Source organism: Penaeus monodon, chromosome 12 (genome assembly GCF_015228065.2).
Source record: "Penaeus monodon isolate SGIC_2016 chromosome 12, NSTDA_Pmon_1, whole genome shotgun sequence".
NCBI lineage: Eukaryota > Metazoa > Arthropoda > Malacostraca > Decapoda > Penaeidae > Penaeus > Penaeus monodon.
The window spans coordinates 16,529,509-16,551,550 of NC_051397.1; the positions used below are offsets into that span (position 1 = coordinate 16,529,509).

The following is a 22,042-nucleotide window of genomic DNA, read 5'->3' on the forward strand; positions in this document are numbered from 1 at the left end:
TTGCGATCTGATGACCGCCATAATATTATGGGAGGAGAGTTTTTAAATTCGAAGGGACGGCGGAGAGCTTTTTCTTTAATGTGTATAGAGATATGGTCTCGCCGGACAGTTTGGAGTCAAAAATGACACCTAGGAATTTTTGCCAGAGGAACGGCAATGGAGTAGGAGTGTATATATGGAAGAGTGGGGGTAGGGACCTTACACGTGAGCGACGAGAAAGGCTGTGGAGAAAAAGATTTGAGTAGAGTGACGCGGAAGCCCGTGGGGGTTTGTGGCCAGAGGTAGTACTGAGGAGATTGCAGATTAAGAAAGTTAGGTATACTGTGAAAGATTGTGGGTATGGATGTTCGCAAAGCATAGATTGAATATTCAATGCATCAACGTATAGTGATGACTACGCCGGGCTCCTGTGGTATAAAATCTGAGACAAATATCAGTAACCAGCAAGAGAGAAAGAATAAAGTGGTATCTAGGCACGCTTGCCATTGTGTGACCCTTCGATTTGTGTGGAAATGAAAGATGATATGTTGCAGAGTGGCGATTATTGACCTGGAAAGTGCTTTGGGGAGAAGGGACTTTATTAGATGACCCATGTGTTACACGTATGACATAGAGAGGACAGTTGTTAGAGAATTATGGTGATCGCATGTCGTATCGATATACTTTTCTGATCAAAAAAATAGCTATACGGATTCATGGGCGTGCAAATGCAAGATGTGTGATGGTGTATGGTTATGGTGTAAAAGCAAAGAAATGTGGCTAGACCATCTACGGTTCATGTAGCACTATAGTTAATGTTTGGGAAGGGTGGTTGAGTTTAGTGATTAGTTTCTAAGCTGGGCAAGAGAATTGGTGGTGAGTGTAAAGGGTTGTGAGGGTCGGGTGGTAGAGTTAGATTAGATGACACGGGATATGGTCTACGTTTTGAGGGAAAGTATCTAAATAGTTGTTTGAAGGCAGAAGTGTGGGATTCTGAAGGATGTCTGATAGGTTGGGAGTCGGTGTGAAGTAGGATTATGGGGGGAAAGCCGAGGTACAGGGTTGGTTTCAAACGTGGGCGACGATAATAGGATGTGTGGATTGAAAGTGTGGAACATTACAACATAAGGAATATAAGGTTGGATCAGATTGTGACTCAAGATAGTAGTGTGTTAGACGGGTGTGGCCAATTGCGTAGTCGGGCGTGAGCACGTCTCGCCTACGTCTGTTTTCCGATGAATGGAGCTGACCAGGAGAGAGATATAGTTTTACAGAATATAAGTAATTTATTATGTGCGGAGGCTTGCACCCAAGTAAGATTGCCTGATCGATTATTCACAAGAAACAGGTCTTAAAGTGTGGGTAATAATCCCGTGCTGGGATATTGAGAAGCGTGTTGGTATGAGGGGACATTGAGAGGCCGTGGCTAGGTGTCTAGTGTATCTGCTGGTTCATTGCCGGGGATTCCAACATGCTGGGCACCAGCAAAATTTTTTATTTTAGTGGGCGTGTGGACAGTGAACAACCCCGTGTTCTGGTCTTACAAACAAGGGGGTTGGTGGTGTGTTATTTATACTTTTGAGAGTTACTGAGTTACGGGATCATTAACACATTGTAAAAAAAGGAAGAGGAAGGTGAGTATATAGTTGTTTTTCAGAGCTAAAAGGAGTGCATACAATTCTGTAGTTAAGGACACTGGGATTCAGGAGGAAGGAGTTAGTTGAAAGTAAGAGTTGGAACAAGATTACTGGCAAAACCAGCACTGGAGGTTGGATTTGGAGCGCAGTCAGTTATACGAATACAGATGAATGAGAATGAAGACTGGGTCGAGGAATGTGTGAGACAGTAGGCAGGGATATTTGACACTTTGTGTAGTAGGTCGGGGAAACAGAATAGCAAATATGGGGGTGAGGTATGACCATGGTAGGGTGACGGAAAAAAGAAAATGATGAAGCAGAGAATGGGAGAGTATCATGGAGTATTGTGGAGGAAGAGAATCAGGGAATGTGAGAGGAGGGTATCCATGGGGCATGTTTGGATTGAGTAGGTATCGGGGATTGAGATGGAAAGCTAAGATGTTAAGAATAAGGGGTTTTGGATATTAGTTTAGTGAAGGACAAATTGGTGGAATCGAACATAGCCATCGTGAGAAGGAGAGAAGGGCACGACGGTCGAGATAAGAGATGGTAATGGGTCCTCTATTCAGTGTACAGTGCTCTCAAACTTAGGGGTAGAGCGTAAAAGGCGCCTTGTGCTAAGCGAAGACCACAGTGATGGAATTGTATCAAGATGGGCAAGGAGAGAAGTTGAGGCAGAAGAGTAGATGCATGGCAATCCCAGATAATCAAGTAGTGGAGTAGGAAATCAAAGTAACATGAAGGATATAAGGAGAGTTTTGCGATCTGTAGCCCCATGATTATATGGGGGAGAGAGTTTTTAAGATGTCGAAGTACGGCGTAGAGCTTTTGTTCTTTAATGTTTAGATATGGTCTCGGTGCCAGGGCAGTTGTGGAGTCAAAAAAGTGGACACCTAAGGAAGTTGGCCAGAGGAAGTCGGCAATTGGGGTGGGTGCCAGACTAAGGAAGTAGTGGGTGAGGGGTAGAGGACCTACACGTGAGTCGGAAGAGAAAGAATGGATAAAAATATTTAAGGTAAAAAAGCGGAAGTCCCATTGTTTGGTGCCCAGGAAGGATGACTGATGAGATTGTGCGGTATGTGAAGAAAATAGTAGTATGAGAGTTTGGGAAATGGATGTGGCCAGAGGTCATAGATGTTTAAATCAATCACAACATATAGTGATGAACACCGGGCTTGCCTGGTGGTGTCTAAAACTGAGACAGATATCATTAACAGCAGAGAAGGGAATAATAATTGGTACTGTGTGAGCACCACTGCCTGTTGTGGAAACACCTTCGATTTGGGGAATGAGAAAGATGTATGTGCAGACAGGCAATTTTGACCTGGAAAAAGTGCCGTTGGGAGGGAAGGCTGCTTTACTGAAGGACACCTATGTGTGTGCCATGTAGTGTGCTATGAGAGGATCAATTGTTGGAAATATGGTACCGCACATGTCATAATATCACATGTTTTTTTTTAGATCAAAAAATATAGCTAGTAATGGGATTCATGGTCGTGCACAAATGCAGATGTAATCTCTATACTCGTTCTCAAAATGCGCAGGGGTCAGCTGTTCGTTCTGGCTACGATGTCGGACAAACCGAATATACACGGAAAGGGAGGAGGTAAAAGATTGTGGTCAGATCAGATACCACATTGCGGAAAAAAGTTCACAAACAATTCGCTCTAATAGTTTGCACAGGCGAGCTAGTTAGTGGCGATGGGCGCAGTAGTTCTTGAAATATGAAAGGGTACAACCCGTACTTTATTGAGTTATCAGAATTAAAGAGTAAAGCTCTCGCCAATTAGAAGGGAAATTCCTGTGTGTGATCCAACTACATGGTTATATATAGTCAATTTTTGAATAGGAAGGATATAGGAGGAAGTCAAGTGGGAGTTGCCGGGAGCGATACGGTATTAGTGAATACCGTGCAGGATACACTTTCATGAGTGTTACGCACGATTGTAGGGCAACAATGAGTTCATAAGTAATGAAAATGGGGGCTATAGGGAATCATCAGAAGGATGGGGTGAAGGTAATGGGGGTACGTATGTCTCTGTGGCATAGTAATAAGAGTGGAGAAGTGTGAAACTATAGGTGAGAAGTCAATGTACTGCCCTGGGCTGAAATAGATGCACGCCAGTTTCATATATGGCGACTTGGACAGGGGATCAACGTGAATGAGGGTATTTCCGACTATGTGAGGGACAGGTTCAGATTGGGGGAATGTTTTGTGACCTGTGATAGTTTTAATGTGATTCGTGGTGGCCAAACAGTTATGAGATAAGAGTTGTAGAAGGATGTAAATGTGATGAAACACTAAATATGCGCCAGCATTGTGTTTTTACCTAGTCCGTGGATTGTACGACGGAACTATACAGGTCAGAATATGCTCTTTTATAGAAAAGTGGAAAGGAAGGGGCCTGATAGTTGACATTATTGGGAGGTACAACTCTACTTGTATGCGTTAGACACTGTTCGGCTGCAGCGTTTATAAGCGAAGCATGGCTTAGTGCAATCAGAATTGCCCCACCATGAACACGTGTTTGGAGAGGTATATGGTCTTATAGACTGTACATTTTGAATGAAATAGCGGATAGTCTAGTGTTCTGAAATGGAAGTGAGGTGGAGGTGATGGAGGGGTATGAAATAGCATAGGAGTGAAGCTGAAAGTATGCCAGTCAGCTCTATCAAAAACACCCATCGGTGGGGAGTTAGAGTGGTACTGATGAAGTAGGAGAAAGGAAGAGAGACTGGAAGTGTCACGTATAGGAGAAAAGTGGTGCTCAAGACTGGACCGTGGAAATCTAACATAGAAGTGACAGAGTGGTGGAGCATAGAGCGAGTTCAATGCATATGAAAAGAGATGATTGCGTGCGTGTATCAAAAGTGTGTGGGGGCGATCTGAATTTAGTATAGTAAGGTCGCTGTGTGGAGAGGAAGCGCTCTAGAGATCGGCCGTCGGAGTTGTGATAGATCACCCCATAGAGTGTGGCGGCTATGATAATAAGTCACCACCTATGAGGAAATGTGGTTGACAGTTGGGAAATTAAGGATTTATCAAAAGCAAAAAGTCAATGGGGTGGGATGTGGAGAAGTAGAGCTGAAATCACTGTGTGATCCACAACGTGAAGAAGATACGGATAACTGTTCAAGGGACATTGGTTTGAAAGGGAGGTGTGACTAAGGTGTTTCTGATTGATAAAGTATGGATGAGACATAAAAGGTGGAATGTGGGATGAGACAAAATGATATATTGGGGAATTGGTATGGAGGATGTGGTGGTAGAAATGTCTCTTGAAGGCATGACCATAGGAAATGGACTATAAGAGTAAGGATATGACGAAGGTTCAGACGTCTGTGGGAGCGGAACCGCGAAATATTCCAATGAAGGATAGTTATATGCTTTACATGGATTTTGAGTGGGGAAGCAGCTAGAGGGTATGGGAAAAGGACTGAGAGGTCTTGACATAATGTGGTCGAGGTGTGATGGAGTTGGTGGTTCTACTAGGAGGGGTAATTAGGAGATGTGTGAGGGTCTGAGGCAAAGGAGGATGCTTGTGGCATAAGGGATTCACGTTTTTCCAGGTAGGGAAGTGGAAGGGATAGAGTGGGAGGTGGGAGGGGATTAATGTGGGCGGGGTTGGGGTTGTGGGGGGTCTGGGGGGGATGGTCTGTGTTGGAGGGGTAGGAGGTATTGGTGTATGTGGGGGATATCGTTAGGAGGAGGATGGATATAAGCAGTACTTTGAGTGTGGAAGGAGCAGGAGTAGGAAAGCGTGTTGGAAGGTTGATGCAGTTTTTCATGTAGGTCAATCTTGTGAATTATTTTCAATGGTTTCTCTAAGGAAGTGAGAAATTTGGGAGTTTTGGGGGATATAGGATTTCCTTGTGTAGGGGGGTGAAGAGAGGACTGGTGTCTCAAGCCAAAAAGGAGTAAAGGAAGGTGGAGGTGATGTGTGTGGTAGGAGGAGAGGGGGTGGGAACGTTTGTGTTATCGTGGTTCTGTTACGTTCGTGCGAGGAGGGCAGAGAGGAAGGTGTTTGGGGTTTTGTGGTGGTGTGATTAGAAAGATCTGTATAGAGAATTGTGGAGTGTCTGGATTTAGGATGGCAAAGAGTTTGTCAGTGGAGGAGAGGTAGGAGGTAAGATAAAGGGGAGAGTTTAGATGTACCGAAGGGGGTGGGTTTTAGAACGAATTGGTATAATAAGAGCATAGTACTGGAGAAATAAAATGGGAAGATGGAGGAAGAAAACCACGTTCGACGTGCTTCTTGTCTGCTTCACTTATTGTGGAGATAAAGCCAAGTTTGAATCTAGAGTTGCTACCGGTCGTTGACTCATAATTTGTAGGTGGCACGCCGCCTATAAGATACAATTATGAGGGGCCGCCACAGTGTTGGCACATGTGCGTGATATAAGTGCAGGGTCAAGTGTAGATCGGGATAGGCCAGGTTGGGCACTAGTGGGCATCTGGCTGTGGAACCGGCAATGTTTGGCTGGGTTCCTAGACGCCAATCAATTTTGTGGCACTGGACAGTGGAGGAGGGTGGTACTGGACGAAACAGGAGGGCTGTTCTCCTCACTATATAAGAACGTTAAAGATGGAAGGTCATGTCTAACGGAAGGTTCAATTTTGGCTATGTTGTAGTGGTTTACTTTGCTGTTACCATCTGGGGGGAAGTGGATATCATTCAGTCACGTGCACGTTGCAATCATAGTCTAAGTTTGACAGGCAAGTAGGTCTTCTCCACTATCTGAAACCAATATCTTTGTCTCATAGAGTTGGCAATTGGCTGGGGAGATTGAAACTGTTCCGGTGCAAGTACTTGAGGTTGATGTGGTTGCGTGCAAGATGGGGTTACCATAGTGTCGTGTTTTAGTTTTGGTTTATGCTATAGCCTTGGTTTTCGGATTTTACTGTGACAAGACGGAGTGAGCGGTCGGGTCGCGCTACGAAAGAGACTTTGTAAACCTACTTGTTTTTGGAGACAATTTTGGAAGAGAAGGTTGTCAGAGGTAGGGAGCTGTGGGAGGGATCAGCGAAAAATCGGTTTCCCGTTGGCTGCGCTGGCAGAGGGTATTCAATATGTTGTAGTAGGATAGGGGTAGTCGAGAAGGCGGGTCGTGACGATGGAGTGTGTTGAGGTAGGTAGTGTATGGGGAAGGTGGGCAATAAGGCTGTAAGGTATTAATAAAGGGAGGATGGGGTGTTTAGAGGTTGGAGGTTGTGGGGATAGAGGTGATGAAGTGTAGCGTGCTGGGAGAGTGGAAATGTTTCCTTGAAGGATTGTGTGTTGTTGCTACTGTAACGTTAGTAGGCCATTGATGAGGGGTAGTTGTGTTGCAGTGTTCGGAGCCGTGGTCAAAAGGAGAAGCCCTGTGTCAGGGAATCGGATGAGTTTTGACATCTTTGGGAGGGGCTATTTGATAAAGGGCAAATCGCGTGCGATTGCCCCTAATAGTGTGGGGATAAGTTTATCATTGTATTGGGCCATGGTTAAACCATGGATTATGTTGGGGATAAACACAGTCCACCCTCAGGGTCCCCTTGAGGGGTGAGGGCTAATAACTAAATCAGGGGAATACCGTGCCCATGGATCCCTCAGGCCGTTCAGAAAATACTGGCACAAAGTCAGACCTTTCATCATTTCAGCACGGCTCGTGCCATATGCCTTAGGAGCTGGGATAGTTAGATAAGGATGGTGAAGGGACAGAACGAAAGGATGGGAAGGAAAATACAGAACCCATAAAAGGAGCAAAATTAGTTTGAGTCGTAGTGGCTTAAGGTACCCCAAGTGGAGGAGTTCCCCTCATTGGGTGTCGTCCACACGTCTCCGCGCTGTATCCTTAGAGACCAACCCGCCCACGACACAACGGGTGGAGAGGGATTGGGGGGGGTGGCAAGATTAGTAATATGTATGTAACTCTAAATGGCAGGGTGGTGGTCCGAGCTGTGCTGTGTGTCTGTCAGCTGTCTGTGCGAAAACCGAATTAGTGGAAAAGAGAGAGAAGAATATTTGTGTATTCAGATACCGAGGAACAATTTAGCGGAAGTTGCACCATTCGCTCGAATAGTTTTTTGCATCAAGCAGCTAGTTAGTGCGATGGGGCGATATGTCTTGGTAGGAAAGTGCCTCGATTATTGGTGTTCGCTAAAGGGAAGGAATAAAGCTATCTCGCCAATTAGAATGGAAATTTCCTGATGTCCATAATGTGGTATTTAAATTGGTTTTAATAGGAAGATGAAGGAGGAAGATGGGAGTTGGCCGGAGCATACGGTAGTGATACCGTCATGTGGCCGTCATGGTGTTACGGCACGATTGTGACGGGCAGTAATGTAGTTCAGAGGAAGAAAATGGGCATTATATGACTCATTCAGAGGATATGGGTGAAGGTAAATGGGGGTACGTTTCTCTGTGGTCTTAAATAGAATTCAAATTGTTGTAGAGCATATAAGGGGTGGTCGAAGGGCGGGGGCGTGACGAAGATGGAGTAGTGTTGACGGGAGGGTAGGTTTATGGGAGGTGGCAATAAGGGCCTGTTAGGAGGTATTGTAGTAAAGTGGAGGGTGGGGTGGTTGATGTTGGAGGATATGTGGAGGGTAGAGGTGTTTTTGAAGTTGAGCTTGCTGGGAAAGTGGAAATGTTGGCTATTGTACTAGTACAATACTGTACTAGATAAGTTTTCATTACTGGTCCAGTGGTAAGCCTTAGTATTATGTGGGGATCAAAACACTCGCCACCTGCCTCATGAGTGAGTACACCTTGTAGGTGGGTAAGGGCTAGATAACTAATCATGGGATCTACCGTGGCCTCCATGGGCTCCCTCAATAAGCGCGTTCACATGGACTGGGTCACGGAAATCAGCCTTTCATCCTTTCATGCACGGCGGCGCACAAAGCGTGAAGGAGGTGGATAGTATGTAAGGGTGTGGGTGAAGGGACAGAAACGAACGGTGGATACGGAAAATAAAGACCGATGCAAATTAAGTTGAAGTCGAGGATGCGTGATCCCAATAGTTGGGGAGTTCCCCATCATTGTGGGGTCCCAGTCTCCTCCTCCGCTGAAACGCTCCCCCAACGACAACAACAGGCGTGAATGGGTGATTGGGGGGGGGGAGAGAAAGAAGAGAAGATTGTGCAAAGTTAGTTTTGTCGAGGGCTGAGCCCCAAGGTAAGGTTGAGGTGTTCCTCTGCATTGGGCCCCAGTCTCCATCTCCTAATTTTATGTATTTACTGAACAATTTGTCTGCCAACAAGTCAACATCTAGAAATGAGTTCTTAGCGTCTTAATTCAAATAGAGTGATACGTGTGAAGCTTTGGGGTAAAGCCCCTAACAGGTAAAAGTAGTTTGATGACAGGTCAATGTCATAGGTACCATGAGTAGAGAATAGGAAAGAGGGTTAAACAAGTCCTAACAGGTAGTATGCTCCTATGCAAAGGGTACAAGACGGGGAAGCTGATGGGGGATAGTGTGATAAGGGTTAAGGTTGTTAGAACAAGGAAGGAGTTAAGGGAGTGAGGAGCATTTGTGATAATGAGATGATTGTGGCGAAAGAGCGACCGTAGAATTAACGATTAGATAAAATAAGTGAATCAGACCGAAGATGAGAAAAAGGAAAAGAAAGGAGAAAAGACCAAGCAAAATTAGTTGAGGCATAGGCTGAGGACCACGGTAGGGGTGAACCCCATCACTGCCATTTTGGTGTCGCTCCTTTCCTAAGCCATACTCCACTAGCAAAAATGAGCAGAGATTGTAGGGATGGGGGGAGGGGGTCCCTCTCCTAAGCTTCCCCAACAACGGCATGAGATTGAAGGGGGGGGGGGGGGGGGGTATAGGGATCCTAGACTATTGCCATTTGCAAACCGTCATCATTTTTGATACATCCATCACTCAAGAAAATATTAAGTTGTGGCTTCCTAGCATTTAGCATCTTTGGAAAAGGGTTTGTTTTTCTCCAAGTGAATTCTAATTTATAAATTATTAAACAAAAAATAAAATAGAAAAAATGCTAGACTAATATTTTCCCATAAAAAAACAAAAAAAAAAAAAACTAAAAAAAAACAAAAAAAATCAAAATCCATTTTAGCAGACTTTTCCAAATAATATCAAATTCATTAATGATAGCCATTATATGATTTTATGAGATTGCGATTTTGCCCTTTTACATGCAAATAAGCAATGAAAACTGACACTAACTAAAGCCAAAGCAATTTAAAAAACTAAGCAATACAATCTACCAGTGAGTCCCATTCTGGTAATATTAATCAATTGAAAAATTTCTGCCGCATCAGCATCTATGGCCATTAGCAGTGTATACAAAATAAAGACATAGAGAGGTGGGGCCTATGTGTGTAGGCAAAGCCCCGCAGGTGAAAATAGATTTGTTTGTTCAGTAAGGGGTGATTTTTTTTTGTTCAGACAGTAACGAATAAGGGATCGGCTACGGAAAGAGACACTTTGCCCTAACTTGTTTTTTAGAGACATTAGCTGGAAGGAGCTGTTTTGTCAGAGTAAGGTAAGTACTGTGGGAGGGATCTAAAAATCATTCCCCATTTTATGCTGGGCTAAATCTCAGGCATGTTTAAAGACTATTTGTAATGAGATGGGGTATTAGAAGGACGGGGCGTGTGGAAGAGGGAGGCGTTGATTGAGGAAGGTAGTATTATGGAGAGGGGGACAGTAAGGCTGTAATGTAGTAATAAGGGAAGATTGTGGGGGTAGAGGTGATGAAGTTGAGCATGTTGGATACTTAATAAGGTCTCCTGGGACTGAGTATAATTTAGGGTGCGTAAACGATAATTAATAGGTACATTAGGTGGGGGTAGTAGTTGCAGTGTTCAGAAGCCGTAGTATCAGGAGAGCCGGGGGTCGTGGATCAGAGAGTTGACATTAAGTGGGGTCTTTTGATGAAGAGGCTAGACCTCACACATGCCCTACTCAGGTATTACGTCTTCTTATTTGGTACTCATGGTAAGCCTGAAGTATGCTGGGAAGAGAAAGTCTACCCCTTAGGGTCCGCTTGATGTGTGAGGCAGACAACTAAAAAAAACGGGAATACCCATTGTACGTGGGCTCCCGCAGGCCGTCAGGGACTGGCACAAAGTCAGCCTTCATCAATCCCTGTAGATGGCCTTGCACACTTAATAAGTAGCTAGTAAGAGGTGTTTGGGGAAGGATGTATACAAACAAGTAAAGCAAGAGGGGGAGACAAAAAAAGGACCGTGAAAAATTAGTTGAGTCGAGGGCTGAGGCCCAAGGCAGGGGAAATCCTCAGCATTGGCCCCCAGTCCCCGTCTTCTAAGCCCCCTCCCACAACAACAATGGGCAAGGGATTGGGGAGTCCAATAATAGAGAAAAAAAGCAAAAAGTTATATGGGAGCTTAGGGAATGAGAAGCAAAGAAAGACAAACATATGGATGTTGTTCTTTAATTATCTTGTCTTGGTTCTGCCAGACTGATTGGGAAACCAGTCATCTACTTAACCTTGTGGACAAATTCATGAACAATGACTGCAGACTTTGACCAGAGAAGGCAGCACCTACCAGGCAGTGTTCAATTAGCAATACATCATAACACCCCCCCCCCCCTTGGACAACATGTGTGCACTTACTATGCTGAAACATCCTAATACATTCATTTACAAGTAAAAGAACAGACAATGATGGTCATGTCACCAATTGCATTTTTTTCTAACCTGTGCATATGTCACAGGGCATTAAAATACTCAAATATTAGAAATAATAAGTGCACTCATCTGTTACTACATTTGAGATCTTGAAGCATCACAACCCAAACTATAATATTTCCATCAACAACCGACTGGTATGTATAATATCAATTATAATCATTGATGATTAAACATATTCATTGGAGAACGTGGCTTCAGACATGAAAAGAATCAGGACTATTTGTACATTTTATTCTGCAAGTATAAATGTGGGACATCCCATATAAACCATGAGACAGGACGACTAGTGAAAGTGCATTTGGGGCCAGGAAATAATTGATACAAGATTTTTTGTACACATTGTAAAAGTCATAACTCAAAATTAACACATTTACATTTCTATTTACAACAAGCCTCCACAACAATAATATCATATATGAAACAAAAATAAAGCTTCCATCATATCTAATAATTACAATAAAAAAAATAATTTACATATCTTGTACACCAGTGTACTTTCACAAAAATCACAAGTAAAATGGTTTCAACCAAAAATTTTACTTCCGGTAAGTAAATGGTTTGACTTGGTTTTGTTTGAATTTAAACTTTGTTGTAAGACCCTAGGCTTACCAAAGCACATCTGTCCCGCTGAAATTCCAATGCACTTGCGCAATCTTGACTTCTGTCATCAATATAAGTTATTTGGTTGCTTGTCTTTACTTAAAGCTGAAGAAATTTGTTTGATGGATACAATTTCCTAACATATATCATGAATATAAATATGGTATTTGGATTACATTTGAATGAGTAATACATGGAGATTACAGTACTTCTCAAAAACTGAAAAAAGAAAAAAAAGTAAAGAAATGGATAAGCAAAAGAAGTGAGGGTAGAGAGTTGAAAGAGTGGAAGGTGGCAAACAAAATAACGCAAAGTAACAGAAGAAAATATGTCACAAAAGAGAAAAATCACATATACCTGTATATCCCATTTCTCTGTACCTGAAGCAACACTACAGGAGTAGTCGAGTGGTTAATTAAAAAAATTCTAAAAATTTACTGGGTCTCAATTTCTTTGCTGTAGTTACGATGCTTCAATTTAGTAGCAATGGGATATGGCTGTTTTATCATCATAGTTTTCTCACTAGTATTTTTGGCCCATAACACGTAGTGCTGTCACATTACAATGTATGTAAAGAGGTAACACTATAAGTTGGGGCTTGATTCAGCTCCTGAAAACAATGACATCTCAAAGGCTGCTGACTTGGTCTCCAGCAGTTCTTTCACCTCACTCAGTTCCCTACATTACAAGAAATCTTGTCTAAGCAATAAATAATCCAGAACATATTTCATAGTTTCCTTCAATATTCTATAATTTGTGTCAATTACGAAATCAATTTTCTCCTTTGCTGAAACACCACAGAGGAGTTGAGCAAGCAACAGTGGTATTACTGTGATGCAAACAAAGACAAAGTAATCACTGACAAGGTGGCTTTCCTAACATCAATCTAGCTCATCCTCAAACATGGATCTTGCTGGAGCTGATCTCGAAGATGGGGTATTGTTGCTAGTTGACGAGGAAGTGGGGGAGGCATTGCTGTTAACAGTTGGGGGGGATGCAGCTGGTCCTGCCTGAGAACTAGAGGACCTGTTGAGACAAAGTGCTATTACAACTTGCAAGGCTCTTGTTACCAGACATCTTTTGACACAAGGGATGATAAAAAAGCATGTAATAAGAGCGTACTACTATCACTGATAGTAGGGGTGATGCAAATGGAAATAAAACCTTATCATTTATACAATTTAGAGTGATAAGTATTTTGTATCAAAATTTACACATAAGATATAATACAAAGTCAAATGCAAAACAAACTCAAATACTTTGAATACTAAGTAATCAGTACCAAGAGTTATACAATAGGCATGTAAAAATAAAAATACTTGGAGTATTTGGTAGTAATATGATGATTAACATATACTTATGGTTTCTCCTCAAATAAAAATAATTTCTCAAACATATCTGGCAATATTCATCAGGTTTTTTATAAATCTTATCTAACTTATCACAACTGTCATATTCATACTAAAGATCTGATCCACATTTTGATATTAAACCATATAGTATCATCTTACCCTTTTTTTTTCTTCTATGAATACTTGAATTATAGATTTGCTATTGTACATCTATTTTTACATTTTCAAGTAAACCAAAGAAAAACTATAGAAGACAACAGAAAAAAAGGTATACAAGGTTAACATCACAAACTTTCAGTAAGAGTTTGGTGAATTAAAATCTGTTTTTGCTATCTGAAATTCTACTTTATACTTTCACAAAATAAGATGTGCCAACTGTACATAATTAAAACTAGTGTTATACAAAGCAGCAATTCATAAAAATTCCAAAATTCTGACTTACAATCAACCTCTTGAAGTACAAAATACTAACAGCAAAAAGTGTAAAACTGAACAGCATAACCATGGAAACACCTTAAACCCACACAAACCAAACACCAATAAAATTAACTACTCGTGCACTTCATTTGGATCATGAAACAGAACTGACCCAATCTTATGTCACCCAGAAATGAACCTTGTCCCTGGAGATCTTTCTGGAGATGAGAGATGGTGGGAACTACAGATCTATGTGCTCAGTATGAGGGTGATTAAAGGTTACTTGCCTGCTCACCTTGGACCAGGACCAGTACTGCTGTTGCTACTGGTACTTGCGGAGGATGCAGTTCCCCCATGAGGAAACTGTCCATCTTCTATCAATAACTTTCGACAAACTGGACATGTGCCATGCTGCAAAAAGAGGTGTGATGGCTGGTGAATTCTTGAGATGGTTCATTTTTTTCTGCACTTGCTAATATAAAAAATGTGGACTTCATAATCAGACCACACAAGGTATACTTAGACACAGTTATAAGTCCGCTTTGTAATACACACAACTATTGGAATCACACTTGGGTGACTGATTATTTCTATGGGTGATAAACATTCCACACTATTGGATTAAATTGAGTCAACCTAAAGTCAATTCAAAATAGTTTCAAATACACAAAGTGGAAAATCTACAATAACACTTCTAGACTTGTACAAAAAAAAAAAAAAAAAAAAAAAAAAAAAAAAAAAAAAAAAAAAAAAAAAAATATATATATATATATATATATATATATATATATATATATATATATATATATATATATATATATATATATAATGTCATGATAGCACTTACTTTAATAGGCTGTGTTGTTAGATTAGACATTTATCTTTTTATCAAAATTATTTTTCTAAAGATTTTGGTGATTTAGAAAATAGCTCAATAAATCCTTTAAGAAATAACAGAATTGCTGTGAATGTGAGGACTATGAAGATGATTCTTTCAAACAAATTATTGAAGCACAGGCAACTTACTCAAGTTCACATACATCTGGCAATGGTAACTTTACTGCTTTAAGATCACCAAAATGGAAGAGTTAGGATTAAGAAGTTTAAATACAGACTATATTACAGTAATCTTTATCAAAATATAAACATTTTAAGCAATATAGAAAGCAATTTAGTAGTTGAAAGATTCCAATTTTGGCTGTTCTTAATTGCCAGGTTTACTAACACCAATGTGAAATGCACATTTGTAGCATGAAACTCTAAGCATACCATAAAGAAGTAACATCCACATCTATTAAGGAAACTAATGAATAATGCTTGCATAGTATAATAGTATAATAACTCATACTTACAAGTTCTAACCAGGGAATGATGCAGTCATTGTGATAACAGTGTTCACAGTGCAGCCGACGTACACTTTCATCTTCTTTAAAGTCCTCCATACATACTGAGCACTGCAGACCCTGATCTGAAAGAGCAACAACACTGTCAGTGGATAATTTTAATGTGTTCTGAATAAAACTACAAGCAGAAATGAGGGGTTTTGCATAGAAAGGATCTGACAATTCACATTCATAATTTGCCAGATAAGAATTTGGCAACACTAATAACTACAACTAGGTTACTTTTTCAGCTAGCACCTCCCTCCCTCTATTTGTTTTTAAGAAGTTTAAATGGTTTTAAAATCTGGATACCTTTCAGCAATTTCTATTCTAAACACTTACTACATTTTACACTGACTTTTTTCTTTTCAGCCAAACCAAGTGCATTTTCTAGCAGAAACATTGTTCACAAGTGAAGAACAATCTGATTTAAATAAACATATCAATAACTACAGAAAGGGTCCAGAAAGTCATGCAATGAACCAAGAACATGCCATCTTCTTCCTGAGCCTTAGCCGGGAGCGAGGCAGGAGAGACCATAAGCAGCCTGTAGACTGGCTCTCATTTCCAGTGAACTATATGTGACCTCACCAACTCCACCTTCACACTTCCCTCTTGCTCCCTCAGTTAATGGGATGCTGGACCCACTCTATGCAGAAGCAGCTTTAGGAGTCAGAATAATGATGTAGAATGGATGACAATCATGATTACAGTGTAAGAACATTTTTTATTCAAGCTGAAGTGTGAAATAAAACACATAGAAGAGGTTGGTATGTTGGATCATTACTATGAGCAGTCACTAAATTAATTTTGGAAAAAACTCTGGCATAAAGCAATGAGTTGGAAAGAGAAAGGCAAATACTGAGAGAATGACAGAGAGGGTGCTGTTGATCAGATACGAATTACACCTAAAGGAAAACTGTGCATCCAAGCTGCACTTTTCACATGCAAGGTACCAATCTCTTGGCCCTCACAAACTTGAAACTGCCTCACCAAACTGTTCTTTGGTGATGCTGACAGTGGGAATCTGAGAAATTTGATCCCGATTGAGCGGCGGTGGCCCTGTGCCATCCAGCTGATTCATCAGTTGCGTGATGATGGCATCCAGCCCCCCCCTCCCCCAGGCGTAGTCTCCAGGGTTCGAGGCAAGGTTGGACGCAACAAGAACAGGAAAGCCTGGCAGGTCAAAGCCCACCTGCGCGCCAGGGAAATCACCTGCCCCAACACTGGCTTCAATCACTCCTGATGTCATTTGCATTATGAGGTCATGGATGAGTGGGGCAAGGGCAGAGTGGCGGTCCCCTCCGTTTACTCTGAAATGATATATATTACTATTATCCTTATAACTATTATCAATATCATTATCATCATTATAACTATTATCAATATCATTATTATCATTATTCTTATGATCATCATGTTGTTATTGACATTAACATCATGATAATAAACATTTTATTATTTTTTCACAACATTACTGCCTTTATAAAATTATGTGACATACTATTATGAAATATTCCAAAGTAACAACATAAAACAAGATGTATACAGAACAAGAGGGAGGGAGAGAAACCATCACGTCCACACAAAGAATGTGCCTCCCTTACCTCCTCCTCCCATGCCTTGGGTTGAGGTGTCTGAGTCGCTGGTTCCTGCGGAGTCCAGGGCCAGAGGACGAGGCAGAAGAGGAGCCTGACCCACCTGGTCCTGTCGATGACACATCCTGACTGATCATTTCCCACATGTCGTACTGTTCTGATTCCATGTCACTGGAGCTGTCACTGTCAGAACCTTGGGCCCGCTCAAGTTCTTCAATGAACCCACTGTTACATCGGGGACAAACATATTCCTGCAAGGAAAGAGTTTTGCTTCACATCCAGCAGGTCCTTGAATATTTTTAAATTCATATGCACAGTTATCAATATCTGCTCATTTCAAGACAACCAATACAGAACTTCAATGGTTAATCTCTTAAAATCATTATCTATTCCCACTTCTGACACAATACTTTCAAACTCATTAGTGTTCAGTACCAAGAATCTTAACAGAAGCAACTGGATAATTGTCTTTTAAAAATATGTTGGCTCTGCCAAAGGATGATATTTGATTAAAATTACAATATCATACTAATTGCTGCTCCATCAATTTATTACCACCTTGCTCCCTCTACTTACATAAGGAGCTACTTCAAGGTTTCTGGCTTTAATGAACATGTAAATGAGAAAAGACAGCACTGCTATCTTTCACTGCCCTTGAACACATGTAAGGGCAAAACAATGAAAGTCACTATTGTGTACACAAATGAATGCATGAATGGGCAATACAGTCAGCAATATGTACATGAATACACAAACACTAACAAACAAACACATTCATTCACCTACTCACTCTCTCTTTCTCTCTCTTTTTGCCATGATCAATATCAGCCAGTGCATGCAACCCAGTGCTCCAATTATTAACTTGCTATAGGATACTGATACTCTTCCTTCCCGTAACTTTTTCCTTTTTTTCCCCACTAATCTCACACAACCTTTATGCTCCAATTCTTTACCATTCACACCAATTATATATACAAAATAATGATATTTCATCTTATGTCTTTCATAATGAATACCTTCCCCATAAATGAAACTTGAAATGTCACCTCCTACAATATCTCTAGTCAAGGCTAACACATTTCTTCTCGATCTCCAACATGATGTTTCAGTCAACACAGCATCAAAGCTGCAGCCATCACCAATCGCTCTATGACAATAGGTGGATTGTCGGCTTGTAAAGAGTGAGTCAAAAGATATAGAGCACTGCAAGGTCATGCTGCATAAGCCACCATTAGAAAGATCAAAGTGCATGTAAGAATCCAGCACTGCATTGCTTTCCTTGCACTGTGATCTTTGCAAGAAAGCATGAATGGCCTTGAGAAGCTTCCTGTCTTGAATATACAAGCATCCTTTACTTCTTTAATATCTTCACTGAACGAAGTCTTACAACATGTTGGCTTTTAACAGGATGTTCTGGCAGCCTTGTAATGCATGTAAATAAAAGAAAAAATAAAAGCAATCATAATAAATGAAACAAAGCTTTACTGCAGAACAAAAAAGAAAATTCACAAAATTACCAAAGATTAAAAATAATTCTTTATTAACTGATGTTTTCAAAATAACATACATAAAAAGATATCTACTCCCTGTGAAATATACTTTATACTATTCAATGACGGTTGTTAGAAACATTAAATTCTCAGGATCTAAGCAAGCAGATGCATACCACCACATATACTTTGATAAATTGCTTTGCATTTTTTGTCTTACTAATTCCCTTGAAAGATATACTCATGACTAAAAAGTTATTACAAGTATTACCTGAGCACAAACCATAGCAGGGCTCAAACCCACTTCACCTGGAGACCCTACTCAGCCACATACATGACCATTGTACCAGAGAGAGCCCTCAATGCAGGTATTACTATAGTGAAACTTATCTATTAAATGCCACTCTCTCTCTCTTAACACAACATACAGCCCTGATATTGGACAAGCACTTATCAACTGCCTATGCAATAATTAACTGATTGTAAAAATATCTTGGGATAAGGCAATAACTGAAGACCTGCTATTATAGGCAAAAAAGGAAAAGGAGAGATATTGTAATTGTGAATATGTAATTGCAATATGATTTTCTACCTCTCTACAGATGCTGCTCAATCACACATATACAACTGTCAATATCATTATCATCACTTAAGGGTGAAGCAGGACTTCAGTACAAATAAGACATACATGTGTCCTCAAAATGACAATCAAAACAACATTCAACATATCCCTAAAGGCCACAATTTCCTGACCTTGCCTTGCTGACCAGCTGCAGAAATATCCAATTTCCACCTTTCAGCATAGCCAATTATGATCTTTGATGTTTGTAGATCTCAAACTTGGCATACCAGAAATAAAGATAATGAAAGCTTGTATATGATCACAAAACGGTGATCATATAATTCATTATGGGACACAATAAAAATGATTGATAAAAGGTGACAAATTGTCCTTGTATATAATTGGCTACTTGCATTGACTTCAATATACTTAAGTAAAACTACAAAAATCCGCATTACTTTACCTGCATTTTGCTTTTTGCTGCACAAAAAAATCATAATTATAGTTTCCATGTAAATAAAGACAATCCTGCATAGGGATATGAATTCACCTAACAGATGTATAAATTCTCATTTCTTGGTGTGTGTATATCACTTTAGCAAAATACCCAATCTGGGAGTAGAACCCATGATAATGCAGTAGGGGAATGAATGCCAAACTCAAAAGGGGTCATGTGTGACAAATGAGATCTGACAGAATGTGTGCAACTTTATTGTCTATTCAATGGTATATCCAGCCTATAAATTGGCAAAGAGCATACTGACCGGAAATAAATATTCAAACACATAGAGGCCTTCCTCCTATCCTATTTGGTTACCCTAAGAGCCTTACCTCCAAAAATGCACAATATTAATACATATGAAACTGTTGAGAAGTTTTGTTCATAATCTTACTAAGTTATTCAATTTATTTTATGTCAATTTATATATTAAACCCTTTGACCCAGATGATGTGCCCATCACGCAATGAAAATATTTGGCTTGTGGGGTGGCTGACATGAACAGGCTGTTATGGAAAAATTTTATCTGACAGGAACGACTTGCTCTTGGAGGGCAATTAATCTCGGTGGGCATTTACATTACTTATATTGATAAATGAATGACTGGAAAAGCACTGGCTCCAGGGGTAATACTATTTCCATGCTGAAACTCCTATTCCTGCCTGCAGTGACAGGCAGTGTAAGGCATGATGCAGAAAATTGAATAATGCAAAAATATAAATTACACAAATAAGACAATGTTACTTATCATTATTATTATTGCCACAGAGTTGTAGACTACCTAGAGACATGATATGGAGTCTGTGCAAGGAAAACAGTCTATTACCATCTGGAAAAAGCAAATCAAATGACAAATATAGATACTGGGGGGGGGGGGGGATGATTATGTCAAATCCACTGCAAAGGGGAGGCATAGAGTCTTGTAAATAATTACCCATATTTTCATCTATATCATTTGCAATGAAAAAGAAAAAGAGATTTGTATCTATTCCAATGTGAATGATTGCAAGGTGGTATAGCTGTGTGAAACTAAAAAAATTGCTAATCCAAAAACACCACAATGTGAACCACAAAACTTCTAACGTTATTTTTCATCTATGCAGATTATTTCATGAGTGTTGTTTTTCCCTTTGACTATGATAGTGTCCTTACATTTTCCTGTATATGGATACTAAAATGTTATTTGTTGCACTTTCTTATTATCAATTTACGGAGGAAATACCATACATGAAAAGTACCTTATTTTCTGTCATTCTATCTGTTACAGGCAAAAGTTATGACTGTGTGAAACAAACTATACCCTAATTTGCAACCTTTGATACATCCTAGTCATTAATGATCTTTGTATTGTCAACTCCAAGCAATCTTTCTCTTTCAACGATCAGCAACTACTTTCTAGAGCAAAAACATTTAATTTCAGTTAAATATGTACAAGATAATGAGTAATACCTAAAGTAATATGAAAAACAAAAACCTTTCAACCCCAAAATTAAAACAAAAGCAATAATTAAATTAACAGACGTCTAACTTCCTTCCGCTTCACTGTACGAGCAAATCTAAAAGCAGTCTTCCTTCCTACTTCTGAATCGAGTCAAGCATCTCATCAGCATGTTATCCAGGTAATAAGAGAAAGCCATGGAAACTAATCCTCCTCGTCCCCTGCAACAGGCTTTCACGGTCTGACAACCACAAGCTCTTATGTAAAAGGTGGGACTTATAAGGGAAATATGAGAAGATTACATCATAAACAAGATAAAGAACAAAGAAAGAAAAAAATGAATGGAATGATGAGCTTCTAAGGAAAGAGGTTAATAAGAAGAAAGGCAATAGGAATCTCAAGGAAGATGTATAAGAAAAAGAAATAAATTGTCTAAAAGGCAGGAAGTATCAGGGACGATTGTACAAGATTGTATCAAAGTAAGGAAAAAAGAAAGAAAAAAAAAATGGAAGTAGTAAGGAATTAATAAGAAATGATGTTAATAGTAAGATGAAAAAGAGATACTTATGAATCATATGAAACAAAAGAAAGGTAAAGTATTAATGTACAAGGCAGTACTTAAGGAAACATGAGAAGATTACATGAGAGACAAGAATGGGAAAAAAGGGGAAAATGGTGTTTACAAGGCATGAAATTATTGAAGAGGTGGATAGGATATACTAAAAAAGGAAATACAAGAAATTGGCTGAAATTTCCATGTAAAATCTGCAACTTCTGAAGGAAACATGACCAAATGGTATTTACAGTAAAATGATGTATGCTGAAGCAAAAGCGAAGTCTGCACACGTTGCCGTGGCTCCGCCAGATCATACACGAGGCAAAGAACACGAAAATCGAAATCCGTGAAGGAAAAGGAAAGGTCCGCGGCGAAAGCTCAAGGTTGGCTTCCATATGATTCCCGGTGGCGGGTCTGGGATTCGGTAAAGCTCCCTCATGTCGGTATTTTTCGCGGCGGAAAGAGAGCTCAGATAAGTCGTTTGTTGCTTTATTTCTCAGACGGTTCACTGACGAGGTATTGTTCAGTGGGAAGGTGAAAATACTTCTGGGTTTCGTATTTTCTCTTCAAGCCTACTTTTCTCCGCAGAATGACACATCCAACGCCCATACAAGCAACGATAAGTCTTTTTTTTATATATACTAAGAGCGAATCAACCATCCCTGCCGCATAGAATTTCAGTCGATCATGATAATAATAATAAAAAAAAAGAAACCTGTCTGAACAACACAACCCCGTCCAGTGAGAGATCAGAAAAAACTCCTTTGTGGCTCATCTAGGCAGATATCCGAGCCATTTCTCGTCGTGACACGATTGCCCGATTCGCACATTCCAAACTTACGGTTTAGGGGACCCA

At 40.2% G+C, this 22,042-nt stretch overlaps 1 protein-coding gene across 1 annotated transcript; it reads right to left on the reverse strand.

Annotated features, from left to right (window-relative positions):
* Positions 1 to 12,255: 12,255 nt before the first annotated feature.
* On the reverse strand, positions 12,256 to 16,892 carry LOC119579346 (E3 ubiquitin-protein ligase RNF126-B-like; the record flags this gene model as incomplete). Its single annotated transcript, XM_037927110.1, is given in 5 exon segments — positions 12,256 to 12,918; positions 13,957 to 14,072; positions 15,014 to 15,129; positions 16,037 to 16,356; positions 16,651 to 16,892. Coding segments are annotated over 5 exon segments (939 nt in total), but the record flags the coding sequence as incomplete, so codon positions are not given.
* Positions 16,893 to 22,042: the final 5,150 nt, after the last annotated feature.